The 17652-nt window shown below is 33.9% G+C and overlaps 1 protein-coding gene across 7 annotated transcripts in view; it reads right to left on the bottom strand.

Moving 5' to 3' along the window:
• Positions 1-9310: 9310 nt before the first annotated feature.
• Positions 9311-17652, bottom strand: part of LOC149475814 (uncharacterized) — a 34790-nt gene continuing 26448 nt past the window's right edge. For 5 of the 7 annotated variants that reach the window (XM_089712870.1, XM_089712875.1, XM_089712874.1 and 2 more), the window contains exons 2-4: positions 11502-11701; positions 10202-10654; positions 9311-9688 (exon numbers count right to left, since the gene is read on the bottom strand). In XM_089712870.1, coding sequence (XP_089568996.1) covers positions 9335-9688; positions 10202-10654; positions 11502-11701 — 1007 coding nt within the window. In that variant the 3' untranslated portion in view covers positions 9311-9334. Of the gene's footprint in view, positions 9689-10201; positions 10655-11501; positions 11702-12263; positions 13979-14596; positions 14992-16957; positions 17479-17652 lie in introns of those variants that run through there. The other 2 variants (XM_089712869.1, XM_089712871.1) reach the window with 2 other exon arrangements.

The following is a 17652-nucleotide window of genomic DNA, read 5'->3' on the forward strand; positions in this document are numbered from 1 at the left end:
TTTATAAATGAGGCGTTATATTATATTTTTTGACAATGAAGGGTCGAGGCTCGTCGCGCCGGACGGGGGTAACGTCCCGCTAGTCGTATCGTTTTATTTATCTCAAGACCAATGTATTTTTTATTTGTAAACGTCCCGCGTCGCCTCAGCGGACGGACATACCCGCGCGGAACAAGCGCACACACTCCGCTGTAAGAGAGCTTTAAAAAAATAAATAAGCGAACGCTGGACGTCCTTAATTCTAGTTGTAGATATAAAAATTTAACGATACGGTAATATGTAAAACCGACTGTTATCAAATTCGAAGATTATATATGTTTGTACAGAAAGTATATTGATCTCAGCTGCGGGCGTCTGCGGCCTGTCGTGGAGCTTCTGTGATGTACAAAAAAATGAGTATATTTGGAATTTTACAAGTTTTTTATAATATTAGTTTGTAATGTATACTTTTAAGTGAAGATTGAGGCGTGATAGCTCTGCTGTCACGTTAAAAGTCGCTCGCAGCGTAATTTCCCCACCTTGTCCCATCCTCTCTTCCTGTCCATCCCAGGGTTCTCAAAAGACCGTTTAAATGTTTTGTTTCTCTATACAATATTTCAAATGCAATCTGTTTTTCAGCACAAGATGTGTCTTTGTTAATTACTTTAAGTTGTTGGTGATATTTTTATGTATTTTACAATATTATGTTATAGAAACTATGTGAACGGACTAGTGTATATGTTTATATTCTAATTGGAGCACAAATTACATGTTAAACTTTAAATTTGGTGTAAACACTACTAATTTTATACTTATGAATTATTACAAAACATGTAACAATGAAATAACCCATCCTTCACAAATTACAATCTATTTGAATAATTTTTGGCATAATTTTAAAAGTATAGATAATCAAATTACATATTGATCTGATCAGCTGATCTTTACGAACTTATTTTTAATGGAATTTCTAAAAGTATTGAAATTATTCATTGTGATGACATGAAAAAGGGTGTGTTATTTCGTTAAATATTATGTTATTTGTATAAATTGGAAATTACAAGTCATTTTAAAAATCGATTGTACAAGATATACACCTTATGCTTATTTTATTCAATCACTAGCATCCTAAGTTATATAACTTAAAAATCTGTATAATAACTTGTAAAGTTATGTGTATGCTTCACCAACAACATTTGGATATTTCTGTATTTCTCAAAAATTGTAAACTTAGATTTATGTGTCCTATACCTTTGAGATCCTGTCTCCTTCCCCAGGGTTCCTTGGAACCCGCCAAATACTTCTTCGTTTCCATGACAACGTAACAACTTACAACTTACCCCTAGTGGGATTTTTTCTTTCAGCTTAAAGATGGTGAAAGTAAGTATGTGAAATGGTAAGGTACATCATGCTCATAATGAGTAGTACTCACACAAACAACATAATAAACTAAACTTGAGAAGATAGTTTAACTTGCACATCTATACTTTTTAAAATGCAGCAATATTTCTCTTCCATACATAAATACTTAACATCAATTATATTTCGAAATGACTTTTTCACACAATAATTATTAAATGATTTTTATTCACAAATATACAAAAACAGTAACATAAAAATATTACGAAAAAACACACTTATTCAGTATACTTTGGTTAGTACATACATATTTCCACAACACTTATGCAGTTTATTTCTTGTCCTTACAATTCATATGAAAGTTAACACAAAACAAACGTCTTGACTAATTTGAATGAACATTGCCACATCAATAGCACAATAATAGTAGCTTACACTAGCAATAGATCAATCCATACTTCCATTATCCATACTATACTATAATATTATAAATGCGAAAGTAACTCTGTCTGTCTGTCTGTTACTCAATCACGCCTTAACTACTGAACCAATTTGCATGAAATTTGGTATAGAGATATTTTGATACCCGAGAAAGGACATAGGATAGGTTTTATCCCGGAAATCCTATGGGAACGGGTTTTTCTTTGAAAACGCGGTAGTATTAATATAATGTCTACATATTTACACACAACATTAATAACGATGCAATTTATTTATTTATAACACTTTATTGCATAAACTAAATCACGACAAAAATTACATTAATACAAAAAGAAAGGCATCGTTTGTACGTGAGGCGGCCTTATTGCTAAACAGCAATCTCTACCAGGCAATCTGATGGGAAAGGAAATGTATGAAGTTAATGAAAATTTGACTATACACGACATTAAACTATGCAATTTCACTAAATAAATCTTGTTCATAATAAAATTATTTTGCTTTGGCTAAATAGATTTCAAGGCAATTCGGTACACAACTGAACCAAATGAATACTGTAGGTACATTACAAAATTACTCATATTATGTCACCATTCATGAACTTCCACACATAAAAATTTCAATCTATTACCTATTTAATTATTTAGGCTACTTAGGGTGTAATTCATTGAAAAACAAAACACATTTTCATTTAAAAAACAGTTTATTCAAATATCACAATATACAAAATACGAATAGAAAGTTACCTATGCTTTAAAAATAAATTGTACTACACTTAGTTGCAGTACATTTTTAAATTCTTACATAAAATAAAGTATGTCATACAAATTCTACTCAGTACAGGAAAGTTCATATAGGTTGGTAATTTTTATTGTAAACAGTGATAAAATTACACCTAAACTTGTACAAAATTTGTTTGTAGAAAACAGATGCAATGCTTTACAAATAGGTAATTTATATCTGTCTAAATAAAAATAATTTATCATTTGAACTCCAAAAAAGCTGATAAAACAATCTCTACAAACGTTGAGCACACACATGGTTGCATAAAACTTCACAAATAAATATTCATTCAAATTTCAAACATCCACACCTATATCCATGCCTATATAACAGCTATGCAACTTACTAAGATAATACCATTTATACATTTACTAGCTGCTCCGCGCGGTTTCACCCCCGTGGCTCCACTCCTGTTAGTCGTAGCGTGAAAATTGCCTTAATCGATAAATGGGCTATCTAACACCGGAAGAATTTTTCAAACCGGACCAGTAGTTCCCGAGATTAGCGCGTTCAAACAAACAAACTCTTCAGCTTTATAATATTAGTATAGATTTGATTATTTCCCGCTTCACAACGATAATTTTATTTATTGTATGATTTTTAACTGACGCGTGAACCACTGAACCAAGGAAGCAGTTCCTTGGTTCAGTGGTTCAGGCGTTAGCGTAGCACCGAGTGGTCTTGGGTTCGATTCCCGGTGGGGACGATGAAAAAAAAATATCTCGCTCTGGCAGGACACAGAAGGCTGATCACCTACTTGTCCCTAAAAAATCGATCATTGAAACAGATGTATAATGCATCTGTCCCTTACTCCACTAGGGGACATGGGACTTCACTTTTTATGATTTTTTTAAAAATTACTTAACTACATAATTTAATTTGGATATTTTATCCATTCATATCAATAAATGCTATCTACTAACATAAATAAACACTGCAATTTTGCTTATCAAAATTCACAATAGGTTATCCGCTTAGGTTATCCGTTTCTGACTTAGGTTTCTAACCTATAACTATAGACAAGTAAATATATTGTAGTTCTAATTGTATTTAATGCTATTTTTAACACAAGTATGTACATTTTTTAAGAATTAGGTTATGTTCGGCAGACTATATTATGTTTATATATTTGGCACAATTTGAAGGCAGTACCAATTTTTGCAGTCGGTTTTGCAATTTATAATTATCAGTATTTAAAACTTTTGGTTTCATCTTCAATCTATAAGCACATAGTTACATATATTCAGTTTTGTATTCTTCAATTGTATTAGGTTACCTACATAGCATGCTACTAGCTAAAAATAACGAACATTTTGCATTGGCTGCCTATTTATTAAGTACTTGCAATTTGCAATCTGGTACTTTTTTTTAACATTAGAATTCCGAGCAGTTCGGCGAAAATTAAAAAATTTAAAATATAAAAGTATACATAATGCTATGTAGGTACTGCGAACGTAACTGGAATAAGATTGTAAAAATAACCATGACCAAACGACAAATATGTAGGTACATATTTGACATTGTACAATGTACATTTTATAAATACACAGTTGTTTACATCTTTTCAATATGATTTTTAAACATTCTTGTAGGTATTTATTTCGAAAACTTATACTAATTTTTCTTATTTTTTTATTCTTGAATGTGACAAAAACAGAAACTTGAGAAATGATACTTGGCACTGGCAGTTGGCAGTGATGTAGCTTATGTGCACAATAGACCGCCTACTAGGTACATGAGGAACGCATGAGCGTAGATCGATAGAAGGGTTTAGGTTCGATTCCCGGTAGAGACGAAATTAAAAAAAAAATGTCTTAGTTTGGCAGGCCATAGAAGGTTGATCACCCACTTGTCACTAAAAGAATATCGATCAGTAAAACAGATGTATGCATAATGCATCTACCCCATACCCCACTTGGGGAAACGGGACTTCACTACCAGCACAATTATAGGTAGCTATAAAATACTTTCTGCTGTTAAAAATGCATGTGTAACTTGTAAGTCCAAAATCAACAAGGACTGTAGGTTATATTATTTTTTAGACAGCCATTCGATTTAATTCTATTAAGTTTAGATACCTACTCTTATATAGTTACTTGGCAGTTTTTTACTGCTTCTAGATTGAAACGACGTTCAAAGTCATGAGAATTAGAAAAAAAACACATTATTAGGTAATTATTGACACATTGCACTTATAAAAAGTAGGTAGGTACATACATGTATTTTCTCGGATTATAAAACAAAACATAAAAATAACTGCGTTAAAAACAACCGACTTCATAAACAGAAAAGTAAAAAATAAAAAAGATTTGATATTATTAATTACTACATATTATTTAGATGTGCTATGCACCGACATCAAACCTTTTTAGTAAATAGCACATCTAAATAATATGTAGTAATTAATAATATCAAATCTTTTTTATTTTTTACTTTTCTGTTTATGAAGTCGGTTGTTTTTAACGCAGTTATTTTTATTTAATACTTTTTAGTGTATTTATCAACACGAATCAAACGAGCCCAATCTCGATATAATTGAGTCAATATATTACTGAGTTCCTAAGGCCACCTTCCGATTCCATCATCAAATCAGCTCTATGTCTATGATAATGTTTCATCGCTATCCAATTTACATAAGTATACAAAATTTCAGCTCAATCGGTTACCGGGAAGTGAATCAAAGTTACTTGCTACATTTCAATGAAGTCATCGAGTACAGACAAAAATTCTCATAAAATAAAAACTACTGGGTTTATCCGAATAAAATTTTTATGGGACCAATTCGACACCATCCCGCATCGAACAAAAAAAGAATTACGTAAATCGGTTAAGAAACCTAGGAGTAATCGGTGTACATACATCCAAAAAAAAAAAAAAAAATTATACCGGCCGAATTGATAACCTCCTCGTTTTTTTGGAAGTCGGTTAAAAAGGTTTCTTTGGCACTTGTCCCTTTTATATTAACAGAACTAAAATAAAACATAAACTATACGAAATGGTTAATTATGTAGTTGGTGCCGATATAATATCATTAAAACAAGGAACTTGTCAACAAATGACGCTGCTAGTCACGTGGTCAGGTGCGACGTGATTTTAGTCTCGTAATATTAATAATAACTAGAATTTTGCAAACAAACGTGTAATATTACTAATAACGAACACGTAAATGATACTATATTTCATTACGCAAATATTATTCACATTAAATTTTAAAATATGTACAAAAAGTAAGGTTATGTTGAGATAACCAATCTTAAATTACTAATTTTAGATGGATAGTGCTAGAACAATTTTATCAAATAAACAGTTCGTTAAGTAATTAAAAACAATATTTTTAGGTTATACTAACGTGGACTAACTGACCTTATTTTTTATCATGTTTGTTGTAATAATAAACAGTTTTATCTGTACACTAGCACTAGTTATTCATAATTTTTCCTTTTTGTAACTGGTTTTTGATATTTGACATTGAAACTTTACGTTTAGTCATCATTTTCTCTAAATATTTAACGTAGCTTAACGTAGATAGAAAAGTTAGTTTAATTGATGATTTCTATTGAAATTTGAAATTATTTATGTTATAAACTACTATTGATATACATATACCTACCTACTAAAATGTTAGTACCTACTACAATGGTCAGTTAATTACTTGATGATTAATTTGACTGCTCAAGCTGGTCACTGGCACTGTCAGTAATGGTATATTTCTTGGTTTTACAGTTTACTTCCTTGTTTCCGTGACGTCGTAAATTTATAGGATACTAGCGGTCCACCCCGGCTTCGCCCGAGGTATATATTTACGTTTTCTCCACATAAGAACCATCCTCGTACTTCAAGGAATATAATAAAAAAAGAATTATCGAAATCGGTTCAGCCGTTCTCGAGTTATGCGCTTACCAACACATTTTGCGATTCATTTTTATATATAAGAAGAAGATAATATATTTTTTCCTTTTACGTGCATTTAATGTAAGAAAATTATGTTGAAATTGTGAAACAAGTTCCAACAATGAATTTCGGATTTTATACATTTTAAAGATCTTATAAATTAGACAATGACACCAACAGGCTATAAAATATTATTATCCCTACTATCGTATCTACTACTTAATAGGTATTATAAATGCGAAAGTTTGTGAGGATGGATATTATATGTGTAATGTGTAGGTGTGTATGTTTGTTACTCTTTCACGAAAATACTACTGAATCTATTACTATGTTTAGTTTAGCACACATATAGAGGGTAACTTGGATAAACACTTAGGATAGGTTTTATCCCGGAAATCCCAGTTGAACGGGAACCGTGCGGGTTTTTCTTAGAAAACGCGGGCAAAGCCGCGGGCAGAAAGTTAGTAATCTATACATCCATCCATTAGCTTCTAGGTCTAGATATTTCGGTTGACTAGATCATGAATAATGATTATTTTAACATGACGGTAAAGAAGGCTAATGACCTACTTGCAGCATCGGTATGAAAATAAAACTAATTTGGATTTCATTTGAGTCATACCTCATTAGGCTTAATGATAGATTACCAAATAACGTATTACCACTAAGATTACCACAGATAAGTAAATAGTAACTACGTAATTATTACGTATTTATTATAACAGAAGTTGCTACATATGCTTGGATAAACCCGGGATGAATTATTACTCGGTACGATAAGAAATCGGCCGAGTAGCTTTTGAGTTAAATTATAAAAACAAAAAGTTCTTTTTTAAATAAAATTTTTATAAGAATTAGTCCTCATTTTAAAGAATGATTTCTAATCAATAGTAGACTCCCGTGGGGTCTCTCGACTCTCACGGACCCCTGGGGGTCCACCTGGACCACTTTGGAAATCACTGAGCTACAAAAACCACTAATGAATGCAGGCTATTGTAAATACTACATTCATTAGTGATTTAAAACCAAACAAGTAAATAATTGACGACGCGGTTGGCGCAGTGGTAAAGTAACTGCCTACTGAGCCGACGGTCCCGGGTTCGATCCCCGGTCAGGGCAAATATTTGTGTGATGAACTCAATTATTTGTTCTTGGGTCTGGGTGTTATTATCTATATATGTATTTATTAAATTAAATATTATATTTATCGTCGCCTAGTACCCACAACACAAGCCTTAATTGAGCTTACTGTGGGACTAGGTCGATTTGTGTAATAATGTCCTATAATATTTATTATTTATTTATTTTAATTTTAACATTCAACATTTTTGTTCCCTCCAAGTTCCCTCCTAAGTACTTATGTGTATTAGTGTGAAATAGATGTTTTTTTATTCTAGGATTAATAAATCTAGTAGTAAATAAGACATTTGCAATATTACAATAACCTTAAATTTATTAAGGCTATCGGAATTTATAAATAGCGTGACGCAAGAACGGTAATGGCCTCAATGTCATGAATTTGTTTTACATTTGATTTGTGATATTTGACTTGATATTTGATGATGTGGAGCAATGGTGGTGACCGTTGAACCGAGGGGTCCTGGGTTGGATTCCTGGTGCAGACGAAGAAAAAATGTCTCGGTCTGGCAGAACACAGAAGACAGATCACCTACTTGTCCCTAGAGCAAATCGATTAGTGAAAAAAATGTATGCATAATGCATCTGCCCCTTACCCCACTAGGGACACGCGACTTCACTTTAGGGCAATGGTAGTAAGTTCAAATCGGTGACAAAAAATGAAGATGGAAATAGAAAAAATTATATGTTTTTTCAAGACAATAACTAAGAACATAAATAATTAATATTGCAATTAATGGAAAAGATTCGAATTTGCTGTTAGTTAGTTAGAAAAAAAAACAAACTTACATTTTCATTAGTTACTTCATTTGTATAAATTTAATATAATTAAGACATTTTTTTAATAAAGACCTAAATAAAACAACCAAATCTGTATCATGGGCTAATTATATTTATTTTTCACAAAGTCAAATAAAAGTAGTATGAAATTCTTGAAAAAAAAAATCGTTAGTACAAAGACAATTTTTTGGTCCTTCAAGAAGAATCAAGAAGTCAAGACGCGACATTACTTTTCAATTCATAAGAAGACTAACCTTGTCACAAAAATTGTTAAATCAAAGCGAGGTACCAACACATTTAGAGAATACTAATGTATTCTATACCAATATAGCTTATTCATATCGACTTGTGACCTCGTTTTGCAGCTTTCTTATCACTATGCTGGTTAGATAATAATTTTTATGTTCTACTAACCCTATTTTTATGGTCAAAGTTGATAGACCAGCTGTAGTAGACAAGCGCTAATATGGTGATCATTTTATTTTATACTAGCTGTGCCCCGCGGTTTTACCCGCATTGCTCCGCTATTTGTCTAGCGTGATGATACCTTCCTCGATAAATAATAATCTAACACTGAATTTCAAACCGGACCCGTAGTTCCTGAGATTATCGTGTACAACCAAACAAACCCTTCAGCTTTTTATTAGTAGTTTAGATATTTGATCATTAACAGAAAAATCACTAGTTTGTTTATAGTTTAGAGTTTAGAGTTTAGACTTTTCGATTAGAAATCTCATTATTCTCATCTACCATTTCATCATCAATTCGATCCAAAAGGTATGTAATGAACATACATACATAACATGAACGATTAATTTTACTAATTTCTGACTCCAATATATGTATTTTGTTTAATTTATATTTTTTAAAGCCTGGTGTTTTCGGAAATCAAAACTTAATAGGGTACTATGTAACAATAATAGCTAGAAATAAAACAACAAAATATCTCAAATCATTTAATATCGCATCACGCATCAGTCCCCACTGCATCCGTATTTTTATTCATTTCTATAGTCCCACTAATAGTTAACACTGAACTTTTATCCATTTTTAACCTCGCAGACATTATTAGACTAACAATATCCATCTGCAGTTTGGTCCCAACGTCTCTGTTAGACACACTTTTAAGTATACAGGTTATGTACTTTCCGAAATTTTCAACTTCTTCATGATCCGTCGATTTAGTGCTTATGTCTTCGGTGTAGGTAAAACTCTTTCTCTTCTTGAGTAAACTAGTTTTATCTGGAGGTTTTTTGGACTCGAGTTTTCGTTCTGTCGTGGAAGCTTCAAGATTTGTTTCTGCTGCCTCGTTCTCCCGCGTCTGGAAAGAAAATTAAGCATTAGTAACTCTTTTTCTTTTACTAAACACTAGCTGTACCCCGTGGTTTTACCCGCTCTAATTGATCTTAGCGTTATATAGCCCATAGCTTTACTCGATAAATGGGCATCTAACACTGAAATATTTTTTACAAATCGGACAATTAGTTCCTGAGATTAGCGCGGCCAAGTAAACGAATAAACAAAATCTTCAACTATAAGTGTTAATTCTATCTATAAGTGTCTAAAATATGGCTTTTATGTTCATAAATTTCAACTCATGTTAAACTGATTTTAAGTGACCAAACTGAAACTTTTTATAACGTCGACTGGGGATCAAATCACCTCCCAAAGTAAATGACCAAGATGATGGTAAGAAAAAATTCAAACGTAAAAGTATTTAGTATGAAAAGTGTTATACATATATACATTGAGGATTAAATATGAAGGATGGTACAGGGAAAGGTTAGAAAAAGGAAAATGATTTTTTACTAGACAGAAATCTCTTTATACTCACATCATCATCCATAGGTGCAGCTTCTTCTGTTGTTTTATCACTCTGTACTTCAATAGTACCGTTTATAGTGATCGTCGGTGTTGGCTCCATACTCTTCAACTTGGCCGTCATTATCAAATTAACGATATCCATTTGCAGTTGCGTACACGTACCTTTCGGTACTGCTTTTAGTAAACCAGTAATGTATTTGCCAAAATTTTCAATTTCCTCATCGTGTGGACTGATTTTGTCCTTTTTCAAAAACTCCGTTGGTATATTCTGACTGTTACTGACTCGTAACGGTTCCTTGTAGCTGTGTCGGCGCTTAGGACGTTTTGGCTTTGGCGATGATGGAGCCTCAATTTTCACGTTGTCAAATTTAGTTTTTTTGGACTCTGCGTTATCTAAAGAAACTGGATCTTCCAGATATATGACTTCTGTGTAGTTCTCGTCGTTGTCTCTAAATTCTAGGTTCTGTAAGGGTGTGGAAATGAAAAAATATGAACAATATTTTTCTTGAGCTTCGGATTAAAATTTGAATTTTGAAGGACTCAACTAGATACAATTATTAAGAAAATCTCTGAAAAAGGTTATTAAATAAATACACTTTATTTAGCACCAAATAAAAACAGACAATATAACAAAAGAAAAAGACAATATAATATAAAGCCAAAAAGGCGGCCTTATCGCTACTGAGCGATTTCTACCAGGCAACCTATGGGTAGGATTTTGAATTAAAAAGGGGAAAAACAATAGGTGTTATTACTTCTGTTATCAATACTATTCTAATGTTCGTACATTAGAATCTCACTATAAATTATCAAGGACATGGAAACTTGGTATTATTTAAGTTGTTGACGTGCCAAAACCAAAAAACTAATAACATTGTTTAAGCGGTGCATTGATACTTAAATATATACGTGATATTTACGTAAGTACTAATCTATGTATATTTTAAACTAGCGGTCCGCCCCGGCTTCGCCCGTGGTACATATTTCGCAATAAAAAGTAGCCTATGTTCTTTCTCAGGGTCTAAAGATTATCTGTGGCAAATTTCATCAAAATCGGTCCAGTAGTTTATGCGTGAAAACCATACATACATACATACATACAAACCTTTCCTCTTTATAATATTATATTTTAAGTTAATTTGAATTATTTTAACAATTCCATTTTTGGGGTTTGGGTACTTTTGTAGTGGCGTCGTGATGATCTTTCGCGGACACTGTTGAAACTTTATGTACCTAGTAAGTACCTAAGCCTTTTAAAATACATAAATAAGGACCAAGCCTAGTACAAACAGTGACTACAGTTACCATACCTCGGATATCCTCGAGTGAGTCTCTTTTAAATGCTTGTAAAGTGTATCGGTTTCCCGTCTCAACACCACACCACACATGGTGCACTTCGCCCTGTTCTGGGGCTCCTTGTCGAAGAAGCCCCACAGCTCGTTGTCTGGGTCGAGCGTGGTAGACTGTTCCGAGTCGGATTGGTCGGACGCCGCATTTTTGTGCTCGGAATCTGTGGAAATTATTTCGTTAGACAAACTTGAAATAGTTATTTAGTCAATTAGATTTCGTCAAGCGCATTGGAATCGTTAAATATATAAATATATTAAAAAAGAGTCAGCTGATCAACGCTAACATATATTCAGGAGTTTTAGTCACAACTCACAACTAGCTGCGCTCCGCGGTTTCACCCGCATTGCTCCGCTCCTGTTGGTCTTAGCGTGATTATATATGTATACTAGCGGTCCGCCCCGGCTTCGCCCGTGGTACTTACGTTTTCTCTACATAAAAACCATCCTCGTACTTCAAGGAATATAATAAAAAAAGAATTATCGAAATCGGTTCAGCCGTTCTCGAGTTATGCGCTTACCAACACATTTTGCGATTCATTTTTATATATAAAGAAGAAGATATAGCCACGCTAGTAGGAAATGCAATCCCGACTTGAAATTGCAAATATCAATCCCGCGGGATCCCGGAATTTTCGGGATCCCGTCTAATTAAAAAAAAAAAATTTAATTCAGATGACTGAAATTCATAGGTTACACGCTCAGTCTTACACACAGTCAGCTTACCAAGTGTACTTGTTGTTCTTCCGGCTGTCGCATTCAATTTAGTGTCAATTTTATGGATTGACATCATATGGACGTGTAAACCTTTTGTAGACCTGTATGAGGTTTTGAGAACAGCTTTACACAAGTTGCATTGAGCAGTCAAATTATTAACTGCTTTCTTAAAATATCTCCATACCGGTAAACGGCTACTGCACTCCACGTACGCTTCTTCTGGATTATTTGTCCACATTTTAAGGTATTAACAAACGAACACTTATAAGAATCCAATAGTTTTGTTTATTTAACTCACATAAACAATAAAAAATGCGTAATTAAGAATAAATAATCACTACAGCTGCACAACCAAAAACAATGACGAACGTAAACACTAAACACACAAATGACTGCCTCTGCGCGCGCATATACTTCTTTCTCACTTACTCGACAGTACTCGACACAGTTCTATATTATCTGTCCCACTCTAAGGTCCCACTCGTCACCTGTCGCTAATATTCGGAAATAGTCGGAATAGTTTTCTAGCGGCCGGCCGTCAGCTCTTTTTTATATAGTATGTATAAACTGTATTCTTTGGCCGTCAGTCAGCGCGCCGCTTCACGCTTGCGCGGTGCGCCCCGAGTGGTTGTGTGTTGCGTCGCTGACCACTGCCACCCAATCCCGTCAGTCTCGAACGGGATCTCGTCATATTATGATGCGTCGGGATTGATCCCGAAAAATTACACGAGATCTCGCGGGATCGGGATTACATTCCCTTTCTCGATGAATGGGCTATCTAACACCGTAAGAATTTTTCAAATTGGACCAGTAGTGCCTGATATTAGCGCGTTCAAACAAACAAACTCTTCAGCTTTATAATATTAGTATAGATAATTGCACGACAGTCAGTGAATCTTACGACATTTAATCGTATTGGAAATACCATCAATTTGAATTCACTCGTACGCGCTATGACACGCGTCATCGTGACGTCACAAAACTGCCGTTTGCCAAACATGATGTTTACGCGGTTTTTAAAGTGTAGGTATATCGAGATAGTGATGTCATCGTTTATTTTGGTAAAGAATTTGACGATATTCGTAGCTATCCCGTGGTTTTCGCGATGATTCCTTATGTATGGTAAAATAATTCTAAAATCTGGCAAATTGTAAGAAGCATCGTTGTAAAATCCAAAGATTGGCCCAATATTATTTAAAATATTTTGTTAAAAAAAAATGTCAGTTTATTGTCGGAAATAAACCAAATTTCCACAGGTCCATGACCATATGGCAGGCACCGCAGCCTTCAACAAAAAAATAATTATCAAAATCGGTTCGCAGTCAGTAATTAAGGCAAAAAATAATTATTATACAGTTGAGTCGAACCTCCCCTTTTGTTGAAGTCGGATAAAATTATGTAATTATTAAAATGTAATAAAATTCGTAAAGTACTCCCTCCGAACGAATACCGAGTTGATGAAAAGTAGCTAAAATAAAAAATTAAAACCTCCTTTTTTAAAGTCGATTAAAATAAAATGCTAAAGCATCGCACACACAATCGCACACATTGAGGTCACCATTATTACGTTAAGAACGCGTTCTTACAAAGATTTGTTTTTATTTCTACTGCGGTGTAATGACCTAAATTATTTTTATAATATTCTTTTTTAGATTCGCGTATTTTAGATCTTTTATTTTTATATCAAACTGTGTCAACATGCGGAATTTATTCAATAATTATAATTTATAATAAACTAACCTACCGTCCGCGGCTTCGCCCGCTTTGTCTGAAACCTAATAAAATATTATATACCTTCCTCTTGAATTACTCTATTAAAAAAACCGCATCAAAATCCGTTGCGTGTAGTTTTAAAGATATAAAAGCATACAACGGGACATAGGGACAGAGAAAGCAACTTTATACTATCGCATGAGTAGAAAATCAGAACAGAGACTCGACACCGTGCAAAATTGTTACCTATTTTGGTAGGGTTGTCACAATAGGTTAAGACAAATTAAACAAAGTTAAATAGTTTTATTATTCTGTATAATAGAATATTTTACAAATTAACTACTCTAATAATTTTCTTTTTATAATTTTTGTTTTTTAATAATTTGTTGTTTCTTTGAATAGTGTGGTAAATTCTGAATCGAACATTTCGAGTTTTTTCAAATGATGTAACGGGAAACACTCACATGGCATATCAAATTTACAATCTTCAATACGTTTAAGTATTTCGTTACCAATATTGACAATATTTATTTCAAGATCGAAATATTCGCGAAACTTTTGCTCGAGCAATTCAAAAAATGCGATAAAGTTATCAGGAGGTATAATTAAAAAACCCAATTGTACGTTACCATCATTCAAATCCTTGTAATGGCTGAATAGAGAATCTTGCAAAATAACTATTTTATTTAAAAAGTTATTTGAAGGTGTTTCACTAGCGGGCGAAAGTTGGATTTCCTGATTTTCTTGTACGGATACATTCTCAATTTTCATAGCATTTGATGGCAAATTAACCGTTGGTAAAGCATTTTCTTGTATAGAACTCGAGGTTGCACCTTCGTTTGACGGCAATTTGAGTGTTGGAAAAGCATAATCAAACAAATATTTTACATTTCCATTTTTAGAAAACTTGATGCAGTTACTTTCGAAGTGTTCCTCGCATATTCTGTATTGTTGTCTCGTTTTATCATCAATAGTTTTTAGAAGCAGATCTTCACGCCCGACAGCTTTGAGCCAATATTGCCGCCTGAAACAAAAATTAAATGGCAATGATAACCGAACACTTACCCTTACCCTTTAGATGATTAAGCTATTATTTATATAAAACTTTTTCAAAACTAAGTATTAACCGACTTAAACCGACTTAAACCTCAAAAATAATTAAAAAATAAATCAATTCAAAAATAATAAAGTATGAAATAACTTTTCTGAAGTCGGTGGCTTTGTTTTTTATTTAATTGGATTTTTTGCCACCGACTTCCGAAAGAAAAGTTATTTTACAAATTTTTGTGGTGTTTTTTTGAAGTCGGTAAATTTTATTTCATCCTTTTTATTCATATAAGTAGGTATATAAATTTCTTACATGTGCAATAGAATTGTCCATAGGTACGCTATTTACCTATATCATCCAGTAAGTAAACAAAATGCAAAAAAATCTCATAAAATAAAAACTACAGAGCCAAACTGAATGATTTTTTATGGAACCAAACGACAAGTGTATTTCATCGAATATAAAAAGAATCATCAAAATCGGTTTATCCAGTCGAAAGTTATAACGCAACAAACATAAAAAACAGTCGGCTTGAACCTCCTCCTTTTTTGAAGTCGGTTAAAAGACAAAGGTAAATTTCAAAGACTATATAGTATACCTACTTTTCAAATATCGCACAGTTTCACCCCCGTGGCTCCACCCCTGTTGGTCGTAGCGTGATGATATTATAGCCTATAACCTTCCTCGATAAATGGGCTATCTAACACCGAAAGAATTTTTCAAATCGGCCCAGTAGTTCTCGAGATTAGCGCGTTCAAACAAACAAACAAATTCTTCAGCTTTATAATATTAGCACAGTATTACAATATCTATACAGTACGGAAACGAATGTACTTGTGCAGAGAAACGGATGGGAACTGGCGGGGGGTCGGGCGACGCGGGCCGCGTAAGGCAAACACGCTTAGTTTGCACTTTGCATTAACCTAGCGCGAAAGGACGACGCAGTCGTATTTTTTGTGTAATAATTTTATTATATACTAGCGGCCCGCCCCGGCTTCGCCCGTGGTACATATTTACGTTTTCTCTACATAAGAACCATCCTCGTACTTCAAGGAATATAATAAAAAAAGAATTATCGAAATCGGTTCAGCCGTTCTCGAGTTATGCGCTTACCAACACATTTTGCGATTCATTTTTATATATAAGAAGAAGATAGGTACTTACATATTCTATTATGGCGCGCACAAACTGTTCCGTTTACGGATGTTAATCTACATTGAAATCCCAGAAGGAAACAATATTTCAGAAAGATTGTATTAATTGTATCTGTTGAATTAAAATCAAAGCTATGTATATGTTGCCCTCATTATTTTCTAATCAGATTGTACATCCCAATGCGAATGCATTACTTAGTTAAATGTTATAATATACAATTAAGAACACCCAAAAATAAAGTGTCCACGTAAATAATATTTAGCAGTGCAATATCTGTAATTATATATTTATGAACAAAATAATAATTACATCAGATTTAATAATCGCAATTATTTTGAATGTACATATGAATAAATGATTTCATCATAATATTAATAATCACAATTGTTTTATTTCCCATTTGTTGCAACCCTAGCGTATTTTCGTGTGGCAGCGTAAGTACCTACGCTGGCGGCGGCATCGCGCGACATCAAAGGCGTTCCCTACTGTAGGAAATAATATTGTAATACTGTGATATTAGTATAGATTTCAAGACAGACCGACTAGTAGCTAGAACCCAACCTGGCGCCTGGGTGGGTGGGTTCAGGGTTGTAACTTGTAGTAGGTAGGTACATATGTACACACAAGACATACTTACAAATGCTAAACTTGTAATAATAATGAAAGGTAAAAACACACCGTGTACAATTCTCTTCTTATTAAAGAAGGACCTAATACCTAAGTACCTAATAATATAAACGCAAGTAGGTACTTACTTGAAAAAGCAATAATCAAAATATTTACTCACCTATTGTACTCCTTGGGATAGCTGAAGTATGATATATTTTTAGTTTTTCTAGTATTATTCAAACACACAGTACAATAAATAACCATTTTTAACAATAAAACATTACGTTTTATATTCAAACTTGCAACTAACAAAACAAACAACGTGCGTCGCACAGACCCTGAGATTGTCAACTGTCTGTGCAACTTGCAAGCGTAAACCGGTTTTTTCCAGAATCGCTGCGTACGCGACAAGCGGCCAGTTGTTGTATTAAGGCCCTGCGCAGACGACAGACTATCCGTGACGCACTTTTTAGTCTGTGAAAATAGAACCTATGAAATTATATGCAGTAACGCACACGACGCGCAAAAAGTCCGGCGCACAAAAAATCCGTGTAATTCGGGCAGACCGCACCGCGCCGCTCCGCACAAAAGTGTGTGAAAAGAATTGAACGTTTGCTTCAACGCGCGCTAACGCAGACGGCGCACACTTTACACGATTTCCATAGCGTCTACGTCCCTACAGCTCTGCCGACAAAATGATCGAAGTGTGCCACACAGACGGCACACTTTTTGTGCGATCGAGTCTGCGGCGCACAAAAAGTCTGCATGGCGCGCAAAAAGTCGGTCGCGGATTTTTCACAGACTCAACGCACACGACGCACATCTTCGATCATTTTGTCGGCAGAGCTGTAGGGACGTAGACGCTATGGAAAA

This window comes from Colias philodice, chromosome 29 (assembly GCF_061535455.1).
Source record: "Colias philodice isolate Cphi_HAF_F1 chromosome 29, ilColPhil1 Martin Lab GWU primary, whole genome shotgun sequence".
Classification (NCBI taxonomy): Eukaryota; Metazoa; Arthropoda; class Insecta; order Lepidoptera; family Pieridae; genus Colias; species Colias philodice.